General features: G+C 47.0%; 3 protein-coding genes across 5 annotated transcripts in view; 1 reads left to right on the top strand and 2 right to left on the bottom strand.

The window, feature by feature from the left end:
* Positions 1–504: 504 nt before the first annotated feature.
* Positions 505–8,500, bottom strand: mcm3l (MCM3 minichromosome maintenance deficient 3 (S. cerevisiae), like). The gene is made up of 17 exons (XM_049029743.1): positions 8,329–8,500; positions 8,049–8,161; positions 7,581–7,789; positions 6,937–7,067; positions 6,377–6,615; positions 6,174–6,282; positions 4,666–4,819; positions 4,264–4,395; positions 3,944–4,152; positions 3,676–3,850; positions 2,886–3,012; positions 2,442–2,592; positions 1,982–2,122; positions 1,647–1,741; positions 1,430–1,521; positions 1,172–1,244; positions 505–769 (listed from the first exon to the last, which is right to left on the bottom strand). The coding sequence occupies exons 1-17, from the start codon at positions 8,398–8,400 to the stop codon at positions 571–573; spliced, it is 2,421 nt and encodes an 806-aa protein (XP_048885700.1). The 5' UTR covers positions 8,401–8,500; the 3' UTR covers positions 505–570.
* Positions 8,501–10,064: 1,564 nt separating this feature from the next.
* Positions 10,065–21,701, top strand: si:ch211-191a24.4 (uncharacterized protein LOC100150331 homolog). 3 transcript variants are annotated; one of them, XM_049029864.1, is made up of 4 exons: positions 10,065–10,373; positions 11,463–11,571; positions 12,958–13,073; positions 20,150–21,701. In XM_049029864.1, the coding sequence occupies exons 2-4, from the start codon at positions 11,465–11,467 to the stop codon at positions 20,815–20,817; spliced, it is 891 nt and encodes a 296-aa protein (XP_048885821.1). In that variant the 5' UTR covers positions 10,065–10,373; positions 11,463–11,464; the 3' UTR covers positions 20,818–21,701. The 3 variants fall into 3 exon arrangements, with proteins under 3 accessions (XP_048885821.1, XP_048885811.1, XP_048885803.1); XM_049029854.1 differs by having other exon boundaries at positions 10,065–10,406; XM_049029846.1 differs by having other exon boundaries at positions 10,070–10,402.
* A 1,099-nt stretch (positions 21,702–22,800) lies between these two features.
* LOC125751143 (PH domain leucine-rich repeat-containing protein phosphatase 1-like) overlaps positions 22,801–25,991 on the bottom strand; it is a 36,908-nt gene continuing 33,717 nt past the window's right edge. The window contains exons 16-17 of the mRNA XM_049029718.1: positions 24,985–25,213; positions 22,801–24,584 (exon numbers count right to left, since the gene is read on the bottom strand). Coding sequence (XP_048885675.1) covers positions 23,481–24,584; positions 24,985–25,213 — 1,333 coding nt within the window. The 3' untranslated portion in view covers positions 22,801–23,480. The remainder of the gene's footprint in view (positions 24,585–24,984; positions 25,214–25,991) is intronic.

Genomic DNA, 25,991 nt, shown 5'->3' with positions numbered 1-25,991 from the left:
CACTGCTTCCTTCACCTCTCATTGACACGTAATTTTCTTTTTTTCCGAGCTACAGCAACAAGTTAAAGCACACAGGGTGTCTATGAACACACAGGTAATAGAACATCTATTTATGCATTTATGATGCCCAATACAAAAAAAAAAAAAGCAATTTCCTGAGATGAACTGTTGGCATAAATTGTGATCAGGATTATGGACAAACTACTCTACTAAAATATAGACAGTAAAGCTCTGTATGGGACCGTTCATGCTGCGTGCTAACAAATGGCCAAAATTAATATCAAAATTAAAGAACATGGATTATTTTAAAATATGCATTATCAAGCTTTGAATTACCAAACCCAAAAGGTGTAGTGGTTAAATTTAGATTAGCTATTATCTAGCCAACACAGCTCTGTGGCTTCCAAAAGTCAATCTGAAACCTTTTTATATCATTGCTTTAATAGTAAGGAGCTGACCCAAGACCCCAGGATACACAAGAAAATGAATCCATTTATACTCAATTGATTTATTAATGCAAAAAGTGCAAAGAAATATACAGGGAAGCTGGTGGAGAACCGAAGGAGGGCTTCAGATGAGGAATACCACACCTTCAGAGAGCATGACCTGGTTGTCATCCTGCATGCGGCCCAGCAGCTTCTTCACCTCCTCCTCCTCGAAGGCCTCCACCTGGCTCTTGTTGATGTGCATCAGCAGCTCGGGAACGGCAATGGACTGTGAGCGAGTCGCTTTGAATGCCTTCAGCAACACGGTCTTGAACTCCTTCAGTCTAGAAAGGTCAGTGTGAGAAAAGCAGAATCTGAACAACCGGTTCTCATCGTATAGAGTGTGTTGCTCAGTGGTTAGAACATCTAAGGTTAGAACTCTGTTGGGCATTCCTGTTCTCTACTGTGTAGGTTCTCCAAGTACAGAGATTTCCTTCCACAGTTCCAAAAATACAGCCAAGCAGTCTGGCTCCTAAACTGCCTGTAGTGAGTGTGCATCTTGTAAAGGACTGAAATCCCATTCAGGATGCTCCCCATTTTGTGCCCAGTGCTTCCTGGAATAGGCCCCAGGCTCACCATGTCCCTGTACTGAGTGGTACACAAGATTGATGTGCATCCTTATACTACATCTACATTAGCACCTAACACCCTCTTTCCCAAAGACAAGAAAAGCAGGAAAACTGTACCGGTCCTGTCCAATCCCCGCCTTTCTCTGGCTGCTTCTCAGAGGTGTAGGTTTTGGCTTCTGGCTGGATTCATCTACGGCACAATTCATTCAGCATCGTCTGCTATCAAGTAACATTTCATTCAGAAGCTTCTGCCTTTCTCCAACAATGGATGAATGACTTCAGTCCCACGATTTCGTTCCACCTGGTAGTCCAGGGTAAAGCTCCGACTACAAGTAGGCTGGATAACCTCAAGCTTGGAGAAAAAGCACCACTTACTCTGTCGCTCATCACCACTGAAGTCATATGGGTCAGACTCATCTCCCACATCAGTTACATCCATGTCATCCTTTGAGAAACGGGAGCACTTCCTGGGTCAGAGGGCAGCGCATTAAGTTGACAGGCCTTCAAAGTACTGTTACTGCTGTATTATCTACTCCAGGCCATAGGCTAGTACAGCTCCACTGGAAACACTGCCTCCTCAGAGAAATCTGACCTTGTGCTTCTCTGGCTGGCCTGGTCTTGGCTCTGTGACACGTCGATGTCCATGTTGTCATCCGGAACCTTCTTTTTTCTCTCTTTCTCCATGATCTATAGAGTTGATGAGACTGGTTCCATTGTCAAACATTTCACTGAACCCAACCTTTCATTCTCCTGTTGAAGTTTGAGTTGTACATTTGCCAACCGAGTTAACAGAGCTGCAAATCAACCCAATATGATGATTAGTTCATTGCTGCAGTAAGCCTCGGTGCTGCCCCCAAAACTGCTGGCACTACATCTTGTTTACTGGAAACCATCACAGTGAGGGGGGGGGGGGGTGCAGAGATTTACCCTCTTAAAGTAAGCGAACTGTATGAGCTCCAATGCAGCCTCTGCATCGACCATATCGATGGTTTTGCTCATGCGGGCCTTGGCATGGGCCGTCGCCAAGCGGATCATGGTCTCCAGGGCTCTGGCTGTTACGGGCATCGTCTGCAGGATGGACACATATGTCCATGTTACAGTTCCTGACAGTCTACAAACTACTTGTGGCAGAGCTAATGGTACGTTAGCTACAGAATTTTAGCCATTTGAAGGACACTGAAACATGTCCGTCTTTTGCTAGTGGGAATGTGGGAAACATTTATTCATATCTGATGCTTGTCTAAAGTGAAGCCAGTAGAGGGTAGGGCTACAGTTTGTGTTCCCTGAAATTCAAATCCACACTCTTAGCGCTTGTTGAGCTACATCATTGTCATCACCATCATTACTACAAGGTAGCAGTAAACAAACAGGAGGGGATTGGCTTTACTCGTGCGATGTCCGAGTTGACTTGATCGTGGCTCCGGAGCCTGGAATATTCCTCGGCTATGTGATCCGAGGCCTCCTGGGTGAGCACCGGTTTCACCAGCTTGGCCACATGGATGTACTTTTTAATGAACTCCATGGTCACTATCTTCTCCCTGTCACAACAAAAGGACAGGCCAGAGATTCATGGCTTACAAGCAACATAGGAGCACAATTCTGGGCAAGCATTCCTGAAAACATGTTATGGTCTTACTTTACTGTTACAGGTGCTTTGCCTACCAGTCTGAACACACACCCCCCCATACACACACCTACCAAATCGCCCAAATTCTTGACTTAGTCAAAGCGGCACGTTGAGAATACTTTAGTTTGGGTTATATCCTCAGCTATCATACCCATTTTTACAATGCAGAACACATTTAACTTCTCGTGACATGGGCTCACGCACTTTTTCCTCTTGTGTCCATGCAGAAGGTTGTCCTTCTTCTCATAGATCTGCAGCTCCTGCTCTGCTGCCTCTGTTATGTTGGGATCCTCCATGGCGAACAAGTCAACAGTGCTTCCCAGTGGCATGGCTGTGAGTGTGGGTGGGAGTAGAGGGTTACTGCTGGGAACCACCTGGGACTTGAACCAATAATGCTCTGGTATATCAACTAGGGGTGTAACAATGCACAAAAATCACGGTGCGGTATGTACCTCGGTTTTGAAGTCACGTAATTTGTTAAATAAAAATAAAATATCCATTAAGGTGCACATTCTGTACTGTATTCATATTAGCAGCTTTCAGCTTCACATTAGAACTGTGCAACACAAATATGGTCTCAAAATAATAAACAAATCATAACAAAGTATCCATTATGGTGCAGCGTGTAAAAACAGCCGTGCTGTACTGGTATTCACATGAACACCTTCCAGCTCCACATCAGGACACACGCACGTGTAGCGGCGTGGAATCATCCCCCCCTTTCCGAATGTTGCTCGGGGGGAAACACACAAACACAAAGGTTCCACATTTGCTGCATTCGGTCAGTACATAATCGTACCGAACCAAAAGACCCGTATGGAAAATTGTCAGTAGGAAAACGTGTACCGTTACATTTACAGCATTTGGCAGCCGCCCTTAGCCAGAGCGACTTACATAAGTGCTTTACGCTCTTAATTGACTCGTCGTAAGCGTTAAGAGTTACGCTCCAATTATCAGCCAATGACCCTTCATATATGATCATGGGCTCTCCTACCAGCTCCTTCCTGCTCCCCTGGTGTCCTGTAGCGGTGCATGCGCAGAACGTGCTCTGAGATCTCTCGGTCGCTGTCCGCGTCCATCTGGTCCAGCACGATGAACAGCAGGTCGAACCTGGACAGCAGAGAGTCCTGGAGTCCGATGTTATCCATGGGAGTCTTGTACTGGTCATACTGCGTTGCAGAAATCCCATGCATCAGGTCTTGCATGTCACTCTAAAGATTCATCCTTAGCATAGAATCCAGATTCGCCCGGTGATGCCTCACCCGGCCGTAGACGGGATTGGCAGCGGCAAGCACACTGCAACGTGCATTAAGGCGCGCCTGGATCCCAGCCTTAGCGATGGTGACTCGTCCCTGCTCCATCACCTCGTGAATTGCGGTTCGGTCCATATCAGACATCTTGTCAAACTCGTCAATACACACCACGCCCCTGTCTGCCAGCACCATGGCCCCCGCCTCCAGGCGGCGCTCTCCTGCGTGCACCAATCACGTAGAAGCAGAGTCATGTTGCATTAAGTATACAGACAGTGCTGCTGAGAACTGAAGACTCATTCAGTTCAGGCTGACAGACGGTACAGCCATACCAGTCTCCGAGTCGGTGGTCACTGCGGCAGTCAGACCCACACCGGATGACCCTCGACCCGTGGTGGGTATTGCCCGTGGGGCAGTGAACAGCACGTAGCGTAGGAGCTGGGATTTTGCCACCGACGGGTCACCTGACAGCCACCCAGGAGAGCCGCAACATCCAAGGAGCGGAATGATCAGACAATCATTAGGGACTATTTGCACCAAATCACTGTATTATTGTGTATTGTTTTTTTTAATTTTTATTTACCACCTCAAGTATTTATTGTTCAATTGTTATTTGTTCTAGCCGTCTGACACTGAAGAATTGCCATTTTCTCTTCATGCTTGTGAAATGACAATTAAACACCTTGATTTCCTGAAATCTGGTGGCAGCTCTGACTGGCCAAAAACACCCTCACCTATCAGCAGTATGTTGATATCCCCCCGGATTCGTGTCCCGTTCTCTAGCTTGGTTTCATTCCCACCCAGCAGTAGGCAGAGGATGGCCTTCTTGATGTACTCATGCCCATGGATGCTGGGGGCTAGAGATCTGCTGAGATGCTCAAAGACGTCCTGCGAAAATAAACGCAGAATGTAAAAGTCAGCCGCACAAGTATTATGCCAGTGTTTCCCTATAAGATAAGATCATTTTGGCAACACTAGGGGGCACCTAACTAATCAGCATACGATTAAAGGCTGATTCATACTTCTGTGTCAAACCCACACTATTACGAACATTTATACATGTGCGAGGATGTGTCTGTCACTCAATACACTGCCAAAACGATATATAGGTTTGGATGTTGCATTCATTGTCTTCCCACCCAGTGGGAATTATTCAATTGTTAATCTGCATATTAAACCATGAAAAAGGGTTTAAAAAAAAAATAAAAAATTTTTTTTTTTTTAAATTGACAAAGTATCCATTTATGAGTCCTGGTTATATTTTTGCTGCTCTAAGCTTCCCACAGTGCTACAGTCGAACCTCGTTACTAAGTACCAGATGGGATATCAAAAACATGTACGTTATAAGCATAGGACGTTGTAACCACTTACTGCAAGATGGATTAAAGAACTCACTTAAATTGACTACAAAACAAACAAACACATTATTACTTGTTAAATAATTCGATAAAGCTCATTTGGATCCTTGAAATTTTCCTTAAATTACTCACGATTACTTAGTGCCGGCCGGCGATAAACGGCAACGAAAATACACAACGGCTGGTCAAAATGGATTTTTAAAATAAACATTTGCATCCAAATTGGCATTTAGCCTGAAAATATTAATGAAATATTCGTCAAATTAAATCATAAAATCCTTTACTTCCATTATCATTATGAATTCACAATTACCAGCATGACCAGTATTTCACAAGGTTTAATAAACAAAGAATACACACACACACAACACTTAACAAGCCATTACTACGCAGTCCAGTAACGATTGGTCAAGGCAGCTCATTTAACGCCAAGCAACGCAAGAGACAAATGTGCATTGTCGGGCAAAGATCAGGTAGATACAGGTTGATGTAGCGACACAAGTTGTGGTGGGCGGGGAGAGCGCTGTACGTTGTAACGATGGTTAGTTTTCGTATTTTCTTCAGAAATTTGGACGTTGTATTGAAGTTTACGCTGTAAGGGTGTACGTTGTAAACAATGACTGCTATTGGAATAATACATAGGCTAAAAACGGGAATTAGAAACCTGTACATTGTAAAGGTGAAAACGTATCCGGGGTACGTAGTAACGAGGTTCGACTGTACTTACTTTTTAATCTTCTAAAAGTATGAATGAAATTAATGGTGGTAAGTGAAACTGGCACTGCTGTCCTTAGCGTTTTGTAGACCTGTTGCTACGATGCCAAGGGCGTCAAATCGACACTTATGTACAAATGAGCCTTAAGGAAACTGCAAAGAGTACTCACTTTGGAATGGGCTTTGCAGAACTTCTTGATCTTACTGATGTCGTCGGCAGAAAACGTCGGGACAATTTCCTTGCTCATGAGCTTCACGTTGTTGACCAATAGAATCGTCCTGCGTAGTTGTGTGCATCTCATCACAATTTTCTTACAAAGATCCTTCAGATCAAACAAAGCTCATATGGTACCAAGCCATGGCTCCCTCTTACCGGAAAGTACCGGAGGTGAAGCCGCCCTGCTTCGCTGGCAGACAACGGTACACCCCCACCAGCTGCACCCGGTCCCCCGGCTTCACCTTGTCCACCAGGTCATCATTAGCGATGATGTCCACGGAGCGGGGCAACTGGCCAGCAGGGGCCTTCTCAGGCATCTCTTGGATGGTGAGGGTCTGGTGGTCCTTGTACGTACAAAGACCAAACTCTGTCTCCAGGGGGTTGTTCTCCTCGTCCTGTTCAGCAAGATGTCCATTTTCAACAGAGCACCATTTATAAGGCACTGGGATTCTGGGACGGTTAACACCAAGTATATTTACATGCGTTTAGAAGATCCTTCTTTCTGACAAGGACTAAATAACAATGCAACCAATAAGCAAATATTCAAAGCAAGGAGCTTTATGCGCAATAAAAAAAAAACTCCATTTGACAGTGGAACTTGGAGGTAACGATGCCAACAAGCCATGTCGAGTATTCAACAGGACAGCAAAATATGCTCGTCAATATTTTTTGGAAGTTTACTAGCCGCTTAGCATCATTTACCTGACGGCACTCACCTTCGTCGGGTAGATGGCGCTGGACGGGAAAGCGTCCAGCGACGTGAGGTCGGTGTATTTACGCTCCAGCGTCTTCTTGGTGGCCGGGCAGTAGTGGACACTTCGTGTGATCTTCGGCCTTACCAAAGAGCCTTCAAGAAAGAATATCTGCTAAACTCGCAGATATCCTCGACACACAAATAATGTGTGTAGTCATAATTGAGTTGAGTCCTACTGAGTTCTTAGTAGTAAGTACAAAGTAATCTCATCTTTAGTACAGTGGTGGGCATCCCCGCCGGTTATATAGGCCTAACTCCTGTAGTTCAACAAGTAGGCCTAAAGCATTTCATCTTAAAATTTAGAAAATTAAATCCTTGCATGGTCTCTGGACCTCCTGCGATCCTGAACAAGACAAACGGTTACAGAAAATGGATGGATGGATAAATCCTTGTACCCGAATCTGAAAAGATACAAACCACTTATATGGTACACCTATTTATTTAGTTGAAACAATTTAGCGTTGAAACATTTGTTACTGCATGTATTGGTAGCTGGTAGAATAGGCTGCATTCCTTTGGGTCGTTTTCCCCCTGATTTCAAATAGCCGGTTATGCAGCTTTTAAAACATCTAGGTCTTAAAAGCCAGGGGGAAAAAAGCAACTTACATTTGGTAACAATTCCCTCCAAACAGACAAGGTTTCCAAGAAAGCGTGCGGAAAGGATTCGGGGAGAGACGTGTTTCGTTCCGAAACTGCCTTCAAAGCCCACATAGAATTCATCGAACTGCTTGGCAAAGGTGCCGTCTATGGACGCCACCAGATCCTTCAAGGCTTTCTGTATAGCCACGACCTCACGGAAAGCGTCCTTAAGCAAACTGATAAACGGTGCATGTCAGATTGATCACATGTATAAATCACATCAAAAGAACACACTCCAGTGCACTCTGTCCCGTCATTTACACACATTTTAGGAAATCTATCATCACCGTACATGTCTTGTTTGTTTCAAACCACAGATCATACCCACTTGAACTGCCCCAATAAAACTTTTTGCGTTTAAACACCAGTGCTTAGAAAAGGAGAGTGTTTAAGTCTGGATCAAAGTGAGTTTAATTATTCCTTCTCCATGCTTACGCCTTGGCCCTTTTCTCGTTCCTTCTTCTCAAATCGTTGATGTTTACAATCAGACGACAGCGGCATTCAGACACCATGTTTCTGACTTTCTCATGGTAAATCCCTTGATCTTGCTGACAGAAGGTAGATAACACCGTTTTAATCTCCTTCGGCTGTAGTCACCCAAAATATTTCACGTTTGACCGCAGCAATAACCACCAAAGGAGACCGACACGGTCAACAAACCGGGCTTCCGTACGGTTAAGTTAGCTGTACGGTAAAGTGAGAGTTATCCACTTACATCGTCATCAAGAAAATCCAGGTATTCTCGCTGAGCCTCCCTCAACTCTAAATCTTCAAAGCCCGAATCCATCTTTCCACCCAGCGCACCAGATCCAGTTCCCCTGCTTTTGTAGGTCACCTGGTCGGGTCGGGTCAACGGTCGGATTTATTCCGTGGGATTACGTCCATTCATCAGTTCTGAGTACTTAATTAACGTGCCTTGGTCCATTATGCGGTTTGTGTATTTTGATCCATTTCCTTTTATCCTTAATCGGACGGGAAGACATTCTCATATCGAACGTATTTATTACATGACTTTTATTTAGAGTCCTGTGTCGCGAAGATACCGAGAAAAAAATATTTCACACCCCACCGTCAAGAAAAGCTTCTTCCTAAGTACACAAAGGGAATCATACATTCAAAGTGAAGTTCAATTTTATTTATAAAGCACATTTAAAACAACCGCAGTCGAGCATAGTGCTGGACAATAAATATGAGTTACATACACAGATGACAAGAAGATATAAGTACATTAAACATAATCCACATAAACACATGGACAGTGTCCCAAAAACAACCACAGCGCCAAAAGCAACTATAACTCTTAGGATCGAAGCTTGGTCAAATGAGGTTGAAACCAACAAAACGGAAGATAAAAATAAGTAATTCATAAACAAAAAAAAACAATTTATATATGGACAATTTCTAACTGGACAACAAAAAAGCCCTCGAACTGAGTTAAAAGCTAAGGAATAAAAATATGTTTAGAGATTAGATTTAACAGATGACAACATGGGTGGCTGCATTACATCCATCCATCTATTTTCCAAACCGCTTATCCTACTGGGTCGCGGGGGGTTCGGAGCCTGTCCCGGAATCAATGGGCACGAGGCAGGGAACAACCCAGGATGGGGGGCCAGCCCATCGCAGGGCACACTCACACACCATTCACTCACACATGCACACCTACGGGCAATTCAGCAACTCCAATTAGCCTCAGCATGTTTTTGGACTGTGGGGGGAAACCGGAGTACCCGGAGGAAACCCCACGACGACATGGGGAGAACACGCAAACTCCACGCACATGTGACCCAGGCGGAGACTCGAACCCGGGTTCTGAGTACTTAATTAACGTGCCTTGGTCCATTATGCGGTTTGTGTATTTTGATCCATTTCCTTTTATCCTTGTGTTGTGAGGCAACAGTGCTAACCACTGCACCACCATGCCGCCCCTGGCTGCATTACAGTGAGGGGTAATTAATTCCAAAGCTATTGGGGGCATTTGCCTGAAATACGTATTGCATTATGAAAAGAGTTGTTGTAACAAGTTGCCTCCACTAGAGGACATCATATGACAAAAAATCCGTCTGTTGCGTCGGAATTTAAAAGATCATTTTTTCACTGCAATGCATTAGCGCACTGACGTCCGTATGATGCAGTATCTCTGCCAGGGAGTGAATATGATATAATTTATAATTAAAAAAATATTTATACAAAGCTTGATAATACGTTGTGAAATTGAGAAAAAAAGTGTTCAAGTCAGGCGTGTATAACGATTTATTACTTCTGGCGTTTATTGTTAAAATTGAATTTATAATTTCACGGAAACCCTGTTCTTTAAGTTTCTGCACAACTTTTGTCATATTGCTATATTTAGAAAACTACCATTGAAGGAATTTCCCTCAAGCAACCAATTTTCAGTGATTCGTTTTCAGTTTCATTTTAATGACAATGACCGTAAAAATTAGGAAATGAGACGTTCCTGATTGTTTATCTCCTTTTGGACATAGATTAGTGAAGGTTGTAACAGATCGGCACCGAGTTCGTCCCAAAAGTTTCGTCATGCTTGTTGATTGAACCGATGCTGAACAAAGCGGCCGTTTCTTAAGACTGGTGACAAAGGACCAGTGTTTCCGCATGCGGCCGATCCTAGGACGGTTCCCCCGGCTCCGGAGTAGACTACCTGCGTCGTGCCCCGCCTCCTCCCTGGGTGGGGTGACCGCGGGCAGCAGGTAATCGCGAGAGCTTCGCCAGCGCACTATGATCCGCACAAGGGTTCTCACGGTAAATACTGCCTGCCTTTTCCAAGTTCAGTAAGTATGTTGCTTTTGTAATTTTTTCATTCTAAAAATTGGCTTGAATTACAATGTGTTTGGTTAGTCTGTTTCTGATCTGTGATTCTCGCCTATAACATCAGTTGAATGTGTGAACCGTGATCTATCAGTGATTTCACCTATGTCTGTAGTTGATTATTGTGAATTGTGGAATCCAGTTGCTTCTTTTTTATGTTTACTTTTTTCAATTTCGTTTTTGGTTTGCCAGACCATTGTTGACAACGCGGTGATTGCGGAGCAAACATTGTTATATTGATGTCTTGTTTCTTGGTTTCAGAACCATTCAAAGGAACTGCGCAAAAATGAACAATCTTCCCCGGAAATGATTGTCCGTTTGTTTTAATGTTACGCTGAATTTTTGAGAGTTTCGTGGATATCATATGACGTTTGTGATTAGGAGGCGGCCCCACTGTTGCGTGACGTACTCGCGTTTTGGATGAGTTTCGCCCTGGTAATCCTGATTGTTCCCACAAACTGAAAGACACGCTATTCGGGGGAAACTGGTCACTTAATGTGTACCTGTGTCAGTAAAGGTTTTCTGTTTTGCTCTGATTTTTATTGAATGAGTGGATGGAGGGGCTGGATAACGTGTTAGGTATCCTATAACGCATAGGGTATCGTAGACTATAGCCCAGAGATGGGCAATCTTATCTGCAAAGGGCCGGTGTGTATGCAGGTTTTCGGGTAACCTTTAGGTCAGCTGTTCAAACTCAGGTGTGAGGACTCTTCAGCCAATCAGTCATCTAATTAGTGACCTAATTAGGGAGTTGCAGCGAAGGCCTGCCTACACACTGGCCCTTTGTGGATACAGTTGCCTACCCCTGATATACTATAGCCTGTAGCTCCAGCGAACACCGGGGCCCCACCCCTTCTCTGGGAAAATGGAACGCCTATTGGCAGCTCGGGGTCCATACTGATGTCAACCCAGGGCTCCCAGATAAGATGAGCGGAAATGAAAGATGGATAATCGTGGTGGTTTGGATGGCTTGTTCCATTTCAAGGGACAAAATAAGTTGCATGCTTTTTTTGTAATTGGCAGATATGAGCCAGACAAGATCTCAGCGGGGACACAGGGATGGGAATAACGAGCTCAGGGCGGAGAGAACGCGGAGGGACCAGAGAAACGGAATGTCTTCATCAGGTAACAGGTCAGTGTCCAGTGTCCCCATCTGCTTCATGAGTGTGTGGCAGGTTATTTTCCACAGACATTTCAGAAACATTTGTGACCCCCCCCACAAATAGAATAGAATCATGATATTACATCCGTCCCCATAGGGAAATTGTTTTTTCAAGCCCGGAGGTCACAGCAGTTGGGAGTTAAGGGCCTTGCACAAGGACCCAATGGCCGCATCATTCTGTCAGCCCTGAGATTTGAACCAACAACCTTCTGAATACGAGCACAGATTTCTAACTAGTTGAGTCAAACACCATCCCCAATGTGAGTCATAACAGAAAGGAGCCATTGGTGTTTGCCTGTATCAGTTTTCATTTGTAATCCAGTTTAGTTTTAGTTTTCATTGTGGTTATATCAGTTGTTATTTTTAAGGTATTTTTGTGTATGTTTTCATAGCCCTATATTTCAGTTTATAATTTAGTAAATATTTCTAAGACTAGTTGTGTGAGTGTGCCCTGCGATGGGCTGGACCCCCATCCTGGGTTGTTCCCTGCCTCGTGCCCATTGCTTCCGGGATAGGCTCCGGACCCCCCGCGACCCAGTAGGATAAGCGGTTTGGAAAATGGATGGATTTCTAAGAGTAAAAGTTGTAGAGTTATTTTATGGATCGGATTTTATATTCGTATCTTATTTTAATTCGCTTTAGGTTTACTCAATGATAGCTCTGCAATCAGTCATATAATAATCTTTTAAGAACAGTCACCCTATGCCAAGAAACACACGGCGAGTTCGAGTTAGCGGAGCACGCCGCATGCTACTGTTTCACTAATATATGTGAGTCATAGGAAAGATGAGCACTGGCACAGAGGAATGCGGCAGCTCAGCGGCTACAACACGTTTTTAAAAAGGTGATATTGTGGATAAGCAAGGTAAAAAAAAAAAAAAAAACGTTGGTGGTGTGGTGGTACTTTGGCAATTTATTGTGTACTGTAAACTCCATTTACAATGTGCCAGATAAAACAGGAAATCCTATGAGCTTCTTTCAACGCTTGAAGCACTGCCATCCAGCAAAACATACAGAATGCAGGCCTGAGTGCTAACAGTCACAGACACCAGCAGTGAGGGTTTCCAGGTCCAAGCTGAAGAAATGCAAGAAGGCATTTTCAATACAGGACAAACCCATAAAATACGGGTGGCAGCCCTACCATGTCAGACCTGTTCCCTGGCAGTCAGAGAGAAAAAAACCCAGCAACAGACTGTACTGTTCCCTGGAGTTACACCCATGCTACCTTTTTGTGCTCCGAGGCTTTGAAACCCCTTGACACACAGTGTAGTGTGTGGATGAGCCAATGTGAAGGAAAACTATAATGAAACATGTTTGGAAGCTAAGGCAGCTTCTCTCCCTTGTCCTTTTCACCAGGTCATCCTCACAGCCATCTTACCCCAGGAGCTCTGTGAGCTCTCACAGGCAGACGAGGCACGGTCACCAGGAGCAGCCCCAGAGGTCCAAGTGGACATATATCTGCTCCAGGAGAGGTAGGGTGCTCATGACCCTCCAAACCATGGCAGCCTGTGGGGCACCTTAACTGGATTCTCATGCGAATCTGACTCTGTTATTAGTAAGTCATGATAAACCATGAAAAGTAGGGCTGTTACGAAAACCCGCTGTCCCACCCCCAGGGCTCCAGGTTCGAATTCACCTCACTTCTCCTGTGTGTTACTTCTCCTGTGTGTCTCCCAAATGTTTACATGGCAGGCCCAAAACCAGAAATTTTTTTTTTTTTTTTTTGGGGTGGGGGGGTGGTGGTGTTCAAACCGCTAATTTTACTGTATGGCTGTGTGTCTGCTGCATGAGTTTACCCCAGGTACTCTGGTCATAAAACATGCAGGCTGTCAAAACCAGTGGCTTGGAATAACCCCTAAGAAGTCTCTATGCTACACACACAAATGCACACACACATCCTGTCCGATGTCCTCGGCCATCTCTCACAGGATTTGGGTTGCTAAATAGGTTGAAAATGAAATGAACAGATTGGAACAGACTAGGATCGTTGGGGGTGAAGCACTTGGGACAGACTAGGATCGGAGGAGGTGAGTCACTAGGGACATACTAGGATCGTTGGGGGTGAGTCACTAGGGACAGACTAGGATCGTTGGGGGTGAGGCACTTGGAACAGACTAGGATCGTTGGGGGTGAAGCACTTGGGACAGACTAGGATCGGAGGGGGTGAAGCACTAGGGACAGACTAGGATCGGAGGGGGTGAGGCACTAGGGACACACTAGGATTGTTGGGGGTGAAGCACTTGGGACACACTAGGATCGGAGGGGGTGAGGCACTAGGGACAGACTAGGATCGGAGGGGGTGAGGCACTTGGGACAGACTAGGATCGGAGGGGGTGAGACACTTGGAACAGACTAGGATCGGAGGGGGTGAGACACTTGGAACAGACTAGGATCGGAGGGGGTGAGGCACTTGGGACAGACTAGGATCGGAGGGGGTGAGACACTTGGAACAGACTAGGATCGGAGGGGGTGAGGCACTAGGGACAGACTAGGATCGGAGGGGGTGAGACACTTGGAACAGACTAGGATCGGAGGGGGTGAGGCACTTGGGACAGACTAGGATCGTTGGGGGTGAAGCACTTGGGACAGACTAGGATCGGAGGGGGTGAGGCACTAGGGACACACTAGGATCGGAGGGGGTGAGGCACTTGGGACAGACTAGGATCGTTGGGGGTGAAGCACTTGGGACAGACTAGGATCGGAGGGGGTGAGGCATTAGGGACACACTAGGATCGGAGGGGGTGAGGCACTTGGGACAGACTAGGATCGTTGGGGGTGAAGCACTTGGGACAGACTAGGATCGGAGGGGGTGAGGCATTAGGGACACACTAGGATCGGAGGGGGTGAGGCATTAGGGACACACTAGGATCGGAGGGGGTGAGGCACTAGGGACACACTAGGATCGGAGGGGGTGAGGCACTTGGGACACACTAGGATCGGAGGGGGTGAGGCACTAGGGACACACTAGGATCGGAGGGGGTGAGGCACTAGGGACACACTAGGATCGGAGGGGGTGAGGCACTAGGGACACACTAGGATCGGAGGGGGTGAGGCACTTAGGACAGACTAGGATCGGAGGGGGTGAGGCACTTGGGACACACTAGGATCGGAGGGGGTGAGGCACTAGGGACACACTAGGATCGGAGGGGGTGAGGCACTAGGGACACACTAGGATCGGAGGGGGTGAGGCACTAGGGACACTAGGATCGGAGGGGGTGAGGCACAAGGGACACTAGGATCGGAGGGGGTGAGGCACTTGGGACAGACTAGGATCGGAGGGGGTGAGGCACTTGGGACACACTAGGATCGGAGGGGGTGAGGCACTAGGGACACACTAGGATCGGAGGGGGTGAGGCACTAGGGACACACTAGGATCGGAGGGGGTGAGGCACTAGGGACACACTAGGATCGGAGGGGGTGAGGCACTAGGGACAGACTAGGATCGGAGGGGGTGAGGCACTTGGGACACACTAGGATCGGAGGGGGTGAGGCACTAGGGACACACTAGGATCGGAGGGGGTGAGGCACTAGGGACACACTAGGATCGGAGGGGGTGAGGCACTAGGGACACACTAGGATCGGAGGGGGTGAGGCACTAGGGACAGACTAGGATCGGAGGGGGTGAGGCACTAGGGACACACTAGGATCGGAGGGGGTGAGGCACTTGGGACAGACTAGGATCGTTGGGGGTGAGGCACTTGGGACAGACTAGGATCGTTGGGGGTGAGGCATTAGGGACACACTAGGATCGGAGGGGGTGAGGCACTTGGGACAGACTAGGATCGTTGGGGGTGAAGCACTTGGGACAGACTAGGATCGGAGGGGGTGAGGCATTAGGGACACACTAGGATCGGAGGGGGTGAGGCACTACGGACACACTAGGATCGGAGGGGGTGAGGCACTAGGGACACACTAGGATCGGAGGGGGTGAGGCACTAGGGACAGACTAGGATCGGAGGGGGTGAGGCACTTGGGACACACTAGGATCGGAGGGGGTGAGGCACTAGGGACAGACTAGGATCGGAGGGGGTGAGGCACTTGGGACACACTAGGATCGGAGGGGGTGAGGCACTTGGGACACACTAGGATCGGAGGGGGTGAGGCACTAGGGACACACTAGGATCGGAGGGGGTGAGGCACTAGGGACACACTAGGATCGGAGGGGGTGAGGCACTAGGGACACACTAGGATCGGAGGGGGTGAGGCACTTGGGACAGACTAGGATCGGAGGGGGTGAGGCACTTGGGACACACTAGGATCGGAGGGGGTGAGGCACTAGGGACACACTAGGATCGGAGGGGGTGAGGCACTAGGGACACACTAGGATCGGAGGGGGTGAGGCACTAGGGACACTAGGATCGGAGGGGGTGAGGCACAAGGGACACTAGGATCGGAGGGGGTGAGGCACTTGGGACAGACTAGGATCGGAGGGGGTGAGGCACTTGGGACACACTAGGATCGGAGGGGGTGAGGCACTAGGGACACACTAGGATCGGAGGGGGTGAGGCACTAGGGACACACTAGGATCGGAGGGGGTGAGGCACTAGGGACACACTAGGATCGGAGGGGGTGAGGCACTAGGGACAGACTAGGATCGGAGGGGGTGAGGCACTAGGGACACACTAGGATCGGAGGGGGTGAGGCACTTGGGACAGACTAGGATCGGAGGGGGTGAGGCACTAGGGACAGACTAGGATCGTTGGGGGTGAGGCACTTGGGACACACTAGGATCGGAGGGGGTGAGGCACTTAGGACAGACCAAGATTGTTGGCTACTTCAGGGGAGTAGAGCTTTGTGAGAATGGATTACGTAACCGGAGGACCTGTATCCAAGGTGATGTCCGACTCGAGTATAAGATGTTCCCAGTTAGTAGGCAGTGGTGGAAATGTTCCTCTTTTCGGTTAGTACACACATATACATGCCAGTTCCCTTCTGTCTGCTTGGCGTGCATCCACAGTAACACGCACTCTTGAGTGCACATACACACACACACACACAAACACAGACCCGGTATAATCTTGAATCTGGTTCAGATTTCATAGGGCAAGTTGGCAGAATTGAGCTGGCATTTGTGCACCCCTCAGATCGCCTGGCAACACCAAGGTAGTTGGCTGCGGAGGAATGTGATAAACGATCAGAGAGACAGCTGGGGCGGAGCAGAGTGAAGTAGTTCTCAGCTCCCCTACTGTTGCACCTCTAATTTCGTGAGATAATTCTGTTTGTGTAATATGATCCATCACAAAAAGTAGTAATACTACCTCAGTCTATTGCGTTTCTAAAGCATTTTAGTTTGTGCTATAAGTCCCTGCTCTGTTTTACTAAACAGGAAATGTTAATCTTGGTCACTTGTGAGCGTCGAAACTTGCACTGTGCACCCTCTGGTGACTGACAGCAGGAATGCACCTGGTACATTATTGCACGGATTGCACTGGAATTACAGCCCTCTTGTTCCACGAACTGCATTTTCTTCGAACTGGGGTTGATTTTCTTTTCTTCTCATGGCCACACCTGCGGATACTACCAGGATATTACCATTCCCGCTGCTGGTCAGGCAGGTTTGACTGGTTCAACAGAGACACAGTGGGTTACTGGTTTAACAGGGTAAACATTCTCTCTCTCTCTCTCTCTCTCTCTCTCTCTCTCTCTCTCTCTCACATGTACACACATACACACACTATCAAGTCGACACTTGCAGGGTTACACTGTTTTCTTTCGTAGGGATTCATTGACTCCATTTATTGTAATTATCAATTCCTAATCTAACAAAGCTGACCATGAAATTTTTTTGGCACCATTAGATAAACTTAAAACTATATATTTTTTAGATCATTTTATATAACGCATCACTTCTTATTAATCAAAATTTCAAAAGAGTGAAACATAAAAAAATGAAAATGAGTTTATACTGTATAGACAACCATAATCCCAAAGTGATGCTTTTTTCAGTGTCAGGGGGACCATTTCATGGGATTATAAATAGTAATATTAGGGTTTTGAAGGTGCCAGATTATTTCTATGATCTCTGTGGGAGGCCTGGGCTCTGAGGATAGGACTTCTGCTTTGAAACCACATTCCCTTGACCTTTTGACACTCCTGTACCATGTGACCTGCTCAATGGACCTTTGATGGGTGCCACATGACTTGTAAACACGGAGGCAGTAGTGGATCCACGTGATTAACATGCTTGTTTAGGTAGCATATTGACATTTGTTTCGAAAGTGGCTCCCAGGATTTAGGCAGCTATTCAGTTCACGGTACAGCAGAAGGACACTCTGTTTATCCCTCAAGGGTACAACAGGAAACTGAAATGGGAAACCTGGTTTATGACATCACAACATCACCATCACTTCAACAATAAACAAGGAGCTGAATCAGCGTGTCATTCCCAAAGCTCTTGAATGGCAGCAATGTCCCTGATCCCGTGATCAACCTCGCACCAGATTATGATTTTCTTCTTGTAAAGCAGTATTTTTTTAAATAAATAATTTTTTTTAAGTAAATTCCCGGGTTTATTTTTAGGGCTGAAAAAATCCAGATCAAAAATATCAATTTGACAGTATGCAAAGTCTTTAAAAATGTTTGACTCTTAGTTTTCATTGTTCCAGTCTGGTTAAAGGTTAGACAGGAACGAAAATGAAATCTCATGATTGTGACAGGTTGTTAATCCTACACAGCAAAGGACTGTCAGTGTAACTGTAGTAGGAGGGTTAGCCTCTGTTCTCACAGGCTCAGTGATGTCATTTTAATTACCGCACAGTATAACGCAGGAACCGCCAGGTCAAATACAGTAGCTCACAGCTGTAGTTTGCAGCAACCAGACAAGAAGCCTGTACATGCTGTACAGAGTTGAGTTTGTCACTGAAAATAAGTCCAGCAGTCCCTTTGGTGCCAGTCACATGATTGACCACTAACCCCACACTGACGCAGCCATGCAGGTGCTTCATTTCGCTGAGATGTTTTCTTCTCAACAGACTGGAATGCCACCTGTGGTCTCTGTGAGGCTTTATGTTGCTGTGTGTGCCTTCACTAGATTAAAGCCTTTTTATTTGTTACACATGGTATCTATTTTGTTAGGATAGAAGTCATTAATTGCATTATTAGAAACCAATGATGACAGGGAAGGACTCAAAACCAAACACAGATTCATTAAAGCATTTCACAGAATTCATGGTGATAGAGAATTTTACTCACACCACAAGCTTTATGAAAATGAAAATGATCTGTTTTCATTGGTTGTACAAATATAGTTATGTACTCAGCTACGTCTTGGCTATGAGACAGGGGGACTTCTGATTGGTCTATTGTTATGGCTTAAATGGACTTTACCCAATCACCTCTAAGCTGACAGTTAATTATTCAGAAATACAGTAAAACCTCGGATTGCGAGCGTAATTCGTTCCGGAAACGTGCTTGTAATCCAAAGCACTCGTATATCAAAGTGAATTTTCCCATTAGAAATAAATGATTAATACAGAATATAAAGTAAAAATACATAAAACAAGTTAATCTGCACTTTACCTTTGAAAAGAATTGTGGATGGTGTGAGGGAGACGAGAGAGAGGAGAGAAGGAGGGTTATTTTGTAGGACGACTTTCACTATAACTAACTGAATCACTGCTATCTTTTGGCTCACTGGAATCTTTTTCTTTTCATGTGACTTTAACAAGGAACCTATCCAATGACAGCCGCTTTTGCCTCCTTTTCGATTTCACAGAAATGTTAAACAGATTCATCACTTGCACTGCTACGGCCTTATTTGGGTGGTGCTTTTCTACTAAATTTTGACTATACGAGTGAGGCACGCTGACTGAGACTAAGCATTGGAAACAATTACCCATAATCCTGCAGCGTGAGAGAGAGAAGAACCATCAGCTCAGTTGCAATCACTTGATGCTCGGCCTACAAAGCATATACGTAATTCGTACTGCAAGACCTCGCTCGTTTATCAAGTTAAGCAAATTTTTTTAAAATAAATTTTGTCTTGCAAAACACTTGCAAATGAAGTTACTCACAATCCAAGGTTTTACTGTATTAGGAATCACCACTAGTGTAAGGTGTAGAGAGAACTGGAAAATTACCAGTCTATGCTGGTGGAAAGTGTGTCCACAGGTTGGTAGGGTGTAAAACAATAAATAAAGACACACAGATCAAATGATGGAATCCAGTTACATTCTCGGTTTTCTAGTCTAATAGATACAGCTTAATGTACAATAGTAATGTGGCAATATCAGATTTGTTGCTTTTATGTTATTGGGTCAAATGCAAGAGCACAAACTCAGTGCTTCTGCTGCTTGTATGCACTGGCTTCCTGTGATCTGATTGGTGGGGGCTGAGGAAGTGGTCCCCACAGGGAACTTTCCTGGAGAAATGCCCAGAGTGCCTGCTGGCATTCGATGGACACGTTACACAACATAAGCGGGACAGCGATGATTAAGAAAATAATGTGTATTTACAGCGGTCATGTTTCCTGCTTGTTAATATGAGGCCCCACTGGGGCAGGAATTGAGGTGCATGTGTGTGTATTTACCCCACACCCCTCCCTGTGCAGGTATCGTTTTGATGTGCACGGTGCTGACCAACATCCTGGTGTTGATCTGCGTTGTTGCGGCGATGATGGTGATGTCGGGAATGTCGGCTATGGGGGGTCTGGCCACCGGGAGCTTCAGCATCAACACCATGTACACCCCCTTCGAGGGCACCGAGCTGCAGCAGGTGCGCGACTTGGACATGAAGTACAACCAGATGCGATCGCCAGGTGTCTACGGGGGCGTGACCTTCTGCCTGGCCCTCGGCGTGCTCTCGCTGCTCTTCGTGGTGTCTGGGAACCGGCCGGCTCACCTGCTGGCCCGTAAGCTGCTTCTTGGGAAGTTCGTCTTCCAGGTGGTGGGTGCCATCGCCTATGTGGTGGCGGTGGGCCTGTACCTGCACTTCGTCATCCAGGTCAACGCCACCGACGTCTGCAAGATGCGCGAGCGCCTGTATGCCCGACAGGGCTACACCTGGATGAACTGCAATGTAGGGGGCGCCGACGCTGCTGTGGCCCTGTTTGGCCTCATCACAGCTGGCCTATATGGCGCGGGTGCCGTCCTGACCGGCATTACCATCCGGCACGTAAGGAATTACCTCTCACATATGGATGACCGCGGGAGGTCCAGCCACGAGGAGACCTCCCACCAGCAGGAGGCCCCGTTGAGATCTGACACGACATTTTTGTGAAGGCTGCTTTCTGAAATTAATTTTTATTTTTATATCTTTGTACATACAAGAATGGCAAAACCTTGCCTTTATGCTAGTTAATGTCTTTCTTCATTTGGTTGAACTGTTGATTTAAATTAATTTCACAGTTTAGATCATGTGATTGGGTTGATTCATGATTCCCTGAAACGTTTCTGTCGTGGTTAAACTAAATGCAAACGTGCCAGTTCTTTTTACAGTTCACTCTATTTGTAGAATTTATCAGAGTTACTTGGAATTTAATGTTATTTTTACAGAATGAGGCAATATTTGCTTAATTGTCCAAGGGCTTAACAAGGGCTAAACAGCATAATTACTGATAAACCAAAATAGGGAAACTTTTATCTCTATTATTTCAAGGAGCAAAAATATTTTGAAGCACCCGTTTTACAAATGTATGTGGATGATATGTGACTAAAAATGAGATATACCTTGATTTGATATGACGTTATGGAATTACCTCAAATTAACGAAACTTGATATTTTTTTTGTTTTTAGATTTAATAAGAAAAGAACTTCCCTTGGTATCAGTAAAGTTCACCTGAACGAACTGAGATTATTCTAGCTCTTCCTCGACTTAACAGTGACTCAACAAGACTGGTGTTTCTGGTTCACACCAACTCAACTGAGCATAACTGTAATGGTTATGACCTGTAGTAAAAGTTCCTTCAGAGGGACTGAGGGAGTCCTGACTGAAGGGGTTTCCAGAGTGGCTGGGGGTCAGGGAGACCCGCACTGCAGAGGCTCATGTCACCATTTTATCGCTATTCTATTATACTGTGAACCTTGAGCTTTTCCTCCCATTACATCTTAATAGTTATCTGAACATTTGTATAACGATTTATTAAAGAGGCTTTTTACTAAAACACAGTGCAACTGACTGGTCTATGTTGAACTGGATCCTTCATGTTTAAATGGTGTGCCACCTTCAGAGAATATTTGTAAAAAAAAAAAAAAAAAGTAACATCACTCTTTCAGAGCGGTCTGCCGCAGAGGACTTAAGAATTAACTCGCGGAACGGGTCGCCTAAGAGCTCCTATTGACATTATAGTATGTGACATTCAGCTACATGGGAAACACAGATTCGTATTAAAAGGCATCCTGGGAAAAGAAGGTTTTCTGGGAGCCCAAACTGGCTCTCTTCCAGGAGAACAAGGCAGTTCTAAGAAAAGCGCAGTTCAAAGAAGTCACTGATCTGGAAACAAATGCCTGGTCGTTCCGGTCTTTTGTGAATCTTTGACTTGAATTTTCCCCGCTGCTGCATCGTGTTAAGACGGCAAAATGATGGACTCTCCAAGATTCTGAAATGTCAGTATGCCTTCCACCCCACCCCACATATATACTAATAAATGACACCTCCCCCCCCCCCCAGGTTCAGGGAAAGGGCCTTTCCAGAACTTTCCGCTTAAATAGTATGGCCGTCCCTTAGCTAGATTTAAAGAGGTCATTTGAAGGTTTCTCTGGTAATGTCCACCCACTTCCTGTGCAACACTTGCATTACAATGCATGCACGATCCCTTTAAAGTGACCAATTAAACCATGCAGGTGATCAAAACACCACAGACAGCTACATAAGGTCCTTTTAACACTACCTGCCTTTAACCTCGTCTCCTGTGTAAACACACCCACTGATCTCAGTTACAGTGTCTTGGCAAATGCTGGGAACTTTGGTATTGGGGTAGGGTGTCACTTGTGTGCTCTGAATAGTTACTGGGAATTGCCTGTGCCATGTAATGCAGTACATCTCCTGCAGGGGGCAGCAGAGCACAGGCCACTGAGCTGCACGTCTTCAGTCACTTGAGGTCACCTGAGCCCAGAGCAGTTTTAGGGCCAAGGATGTGTCTGGCTCAGGACCTCGGTCTTCAACGCTGGGGGCCTGTTCATGGTGCAGGGTGCGAAACCTCAACAGAACAATCCCTCCCAGGCCCCAGGGGGTGGCCCCCAACGAATGGCACTGAAACCAAATTTTATTTCGTAAATCTTAGATTTATTATAGCAAAAAAGTAAATTTTCTGTGTGTCGCACTTGGATACAATTGCTAGTAGATAAATCTCATACAGAGAGTGTCATGTTGGTCAGAGTGGAATGGGGGGGGGTGAGTGGTGGTGGTTCAGCACTGATCCAAGTCCCCCCCCCTGCTTCCTCCTCTATGGCCACTGGCATCAATCATCACTACACAACATTCATACTATATACAATCATTGGGGAAAAAAGGGCAGAAAAATCAACGTTTTCTCTCAGAGAAGATTAGTACAGTGACTAAGTCACATTTATCAGTAGGCAACTCCTAGGAGTTAGTCTTCGACAATTTCTACACATTTCTATGACTTTTTTAAGCGGCCAAAAAGCCATGATTCACTGAAGAAATGAACTCACCACCTACAATAATTCAGTGTGGTACTGTCGCACAGATACTTTATCACAAATCAAAGACAGCGATTGAAATTTAAAAAACAAAAAAGTGCTCTTCGGCATAATTTCTCAATGTAATACGATATGGTAAAAATTATATTAACTTTTTAACGCTTTGAAAATAGTGTTGGGGGAAAATAAACAGCATGTTTGGTGGGTTAGCTGTATAAAAGGTTAAAATAAGAAAGCAAGTGGTCTGGCTGGCATGGCAGTCCTCTGGCAGTTCGTCTGGCTCATAGTGGCGTGTTGTAGTAGTCAGGAGGGACTTCGACTGGCTGGGCGCGTTGTTGCTGCTGCTGCTTCATGATCTCCTTCACCTCCTCCTCCAACTCTGGGGGGATGATGAACTGATCGTCGGGGTCCAGCTGCGCTGGGGCAGCAAAGTACCCCCCCGATTTCTTGGCAGGGGCGTCGGCCGCCACCTCGATCAGGTTGTGGCTTTGCTCCTGCGGTGCCACTGAGCCGTTAGCCCGCCTCCTGCCCATGGTTTGCGTGGAATGATCCCCACATCCAGCTGGGGCCGTTGCCTCAGCAACTGAATCCAGTTCACCACCACCACCACTAGGAGACTCCGTTCCATCGCCAGAAGCCCTGGAGACGAGGGAACGTGCCCGGCCACGCAAGCAGTGGACGTCGGCCTCCACCTCCACGCGGCTGCCGTTGGAGAAGACGCCGGCGATTGGCTCCTCGTCCTCACTGTCTAGCCCGTTGTCTGAGAGGGCGCTGGAGAAGGTGGCGCTAGAGAGCTGCCGCTGGAAGGAGCTGGTTGGGCAGACAGGGTGTAGGGTGCAACCGCCGCCGCCGCGCAGCTCTTGTATGAATGGCGCCCCCGTGTGGCCGTCATGCAACAGCGCGCCCTGTGGCAGTTCGTCCGAAGCGGTGGATCCCACCTCGCTGCTCATCTCGGACGCGGACACCTCGCTGCTAACCTCGCTGCAGGGTGACGGCGTCGGGGGGGCAGGCAGGGAGTCGCCGGCCGGCGCCGGGAAGAGGCTGGGGCTGGGGGGCGCGGGCAGCTCACGGCAGCAACAGCAGCAGCAGTCCTCAGCCACGCTGAGCTGCACCACTACGGCACTCAGGCTGTCGCTGCAGCCATATGCCTGCGCCAGCGTGCAGAGCTTCTTGGCGGCAGCGAGCGCGTCGGGGACACTGCGGACGGCCTCCACCGCCTCCGCCAGCGACACGCTCTCCCAAAGGCCCCGGCTGCCCAGCACGAAGAACTCGTCCCGTGCTGTCAGTGTCACCGTCTGCACGTGGGGACGCGGGATCACTGACGGATACAGGAAGGAGTATCCCATGATCCTTGTGGAGTCCGTCACCCCATTCACTTTGTTGTCCTGGAGGATTAAAATAAAAAGGGGATGTGAAGTTACTGGTAAACACCCCCCCCCCCCACCAAACTTAACCATATCACCCTCAGGTTTAATGGTCCAACTTGCTACCCCAATCCTGAGCTGCAGGATTTCGGTACCAGGGGATTATCCAGGTCAGGAAATAAACAAAAGGAGACCATCTGCCCAGATGGACTAGCGACCTGGTCAGTTATTCCTGCCTTCCAGAATACTCTGGGTGATTTCCCTTATATTGCTGACGGATCCCACAACCCATAACATTTAAGGGCCTTGTTCCAGAGCCCAACTGTGACATTACTCTGTCGCGTCTGGAATTTAAACCAGCAACCTGCTGATCACAGACATGGCGTCGTAACCTGCTGGGCCAAACACCACACAGCCATACCTCCGTGATGATTGCCTTGTTCAGCCGCACTCTGTGATACTCCTCGGCCACCCCCACGTTGTGCACCTCCGACAGGGGGAGGGGCTTGCCGTCGCGGCACAGCACGGCCTGGCATTTGCCCACATTGGCAGCGGTCAGCGTGAAGCAGCCCCCTGGCTCCGCAGGGTCATGACGGATGTGGCAGAGTGCGGCCGAGCCTCCCAGCTTCTGGCCCGCCGTACCAAGTTTCCTGCACACACACACACACACACACCCGGGTAAACCCTAAGAGGAACTTGTCTTCTCACTTTGTTTCCGTATTTGCTGTTTCCTGTTCCATTTTCTGTAAGCAATGTATTGGCTAGTAATTCTGGATTCACTGACAAAATGTCACATTCCGCCACATTTTACCAGATTGGTACATTTTGCCAAGATGGGTCCCCTATGAACTGCTGGGGCCCCTGGATCGTCCAGGGTAACCTGTGTTCCTCTGATGCCCTTGACTGACTCACACTCTTGCCAAGTGCCATGGGGCAGCTGTGTTGTGAATGGCGCTATATAAGCATAAACGGAACTGAACATCATGTCGCCATAAAGTGTGTGTGTGAATGTGTGCACGCATCTGTGGTGTGTCTCTGTAATGTGCGTCTGTGTATGTGTGTGTGTGTCTGTAATGTGCGTCCGTGTGTGTGTCTGTCTCTGTAATGTGCGTCCGTGTCTCTATAATGTGCGTCCGCGTGTGTGTGCGTCCGTGTCTCTATAATGTGCGTCCGTGTCTCTATAATGTGCGTCCGTGTCTCTATAATGTGCGTCCGTGTCTCTATAATGTGCGTCCGTGTGTGTGTCTGTCTCTGTAATGTGCGTCCGTGTGTGTGTCTGTCTCTGTAATGTGCGTCCGTGTGTGTGCGTCCGTGTCTCTATAATGTGCGTCCGTGTGTGTGTGCGTCCGTGTCTCTATAATGTGCGTCCGTGTGTGTGTGCGTCCGTGTCTCTATAATGTGCGTCCGTGTGTGTGTGTGTCTGTAATG

This window comes from Brienomyrus brachyistius, chromosome 1 (genome assembly GCF_023856365.1).
Source record: "Brienomyrus brachyistius isolate T26 chromosome 1, BBRACH_0.4, whole genome shotgun sequence".
In the NCBI taxonomy this organism is placed as follows: domain Eukaryota; kingdom Metazoa; phylum Chordata; class Actinopteri; order Osteoglossiformes; family Mormyridae; genus Brienomyrus; species Brienomyrus brachyistius.
The sequence above is the reverse complement of the archived record's forward strand: the minus strand, read 5'-3'. Positions and strand labels throughout refer to the sequence as shown.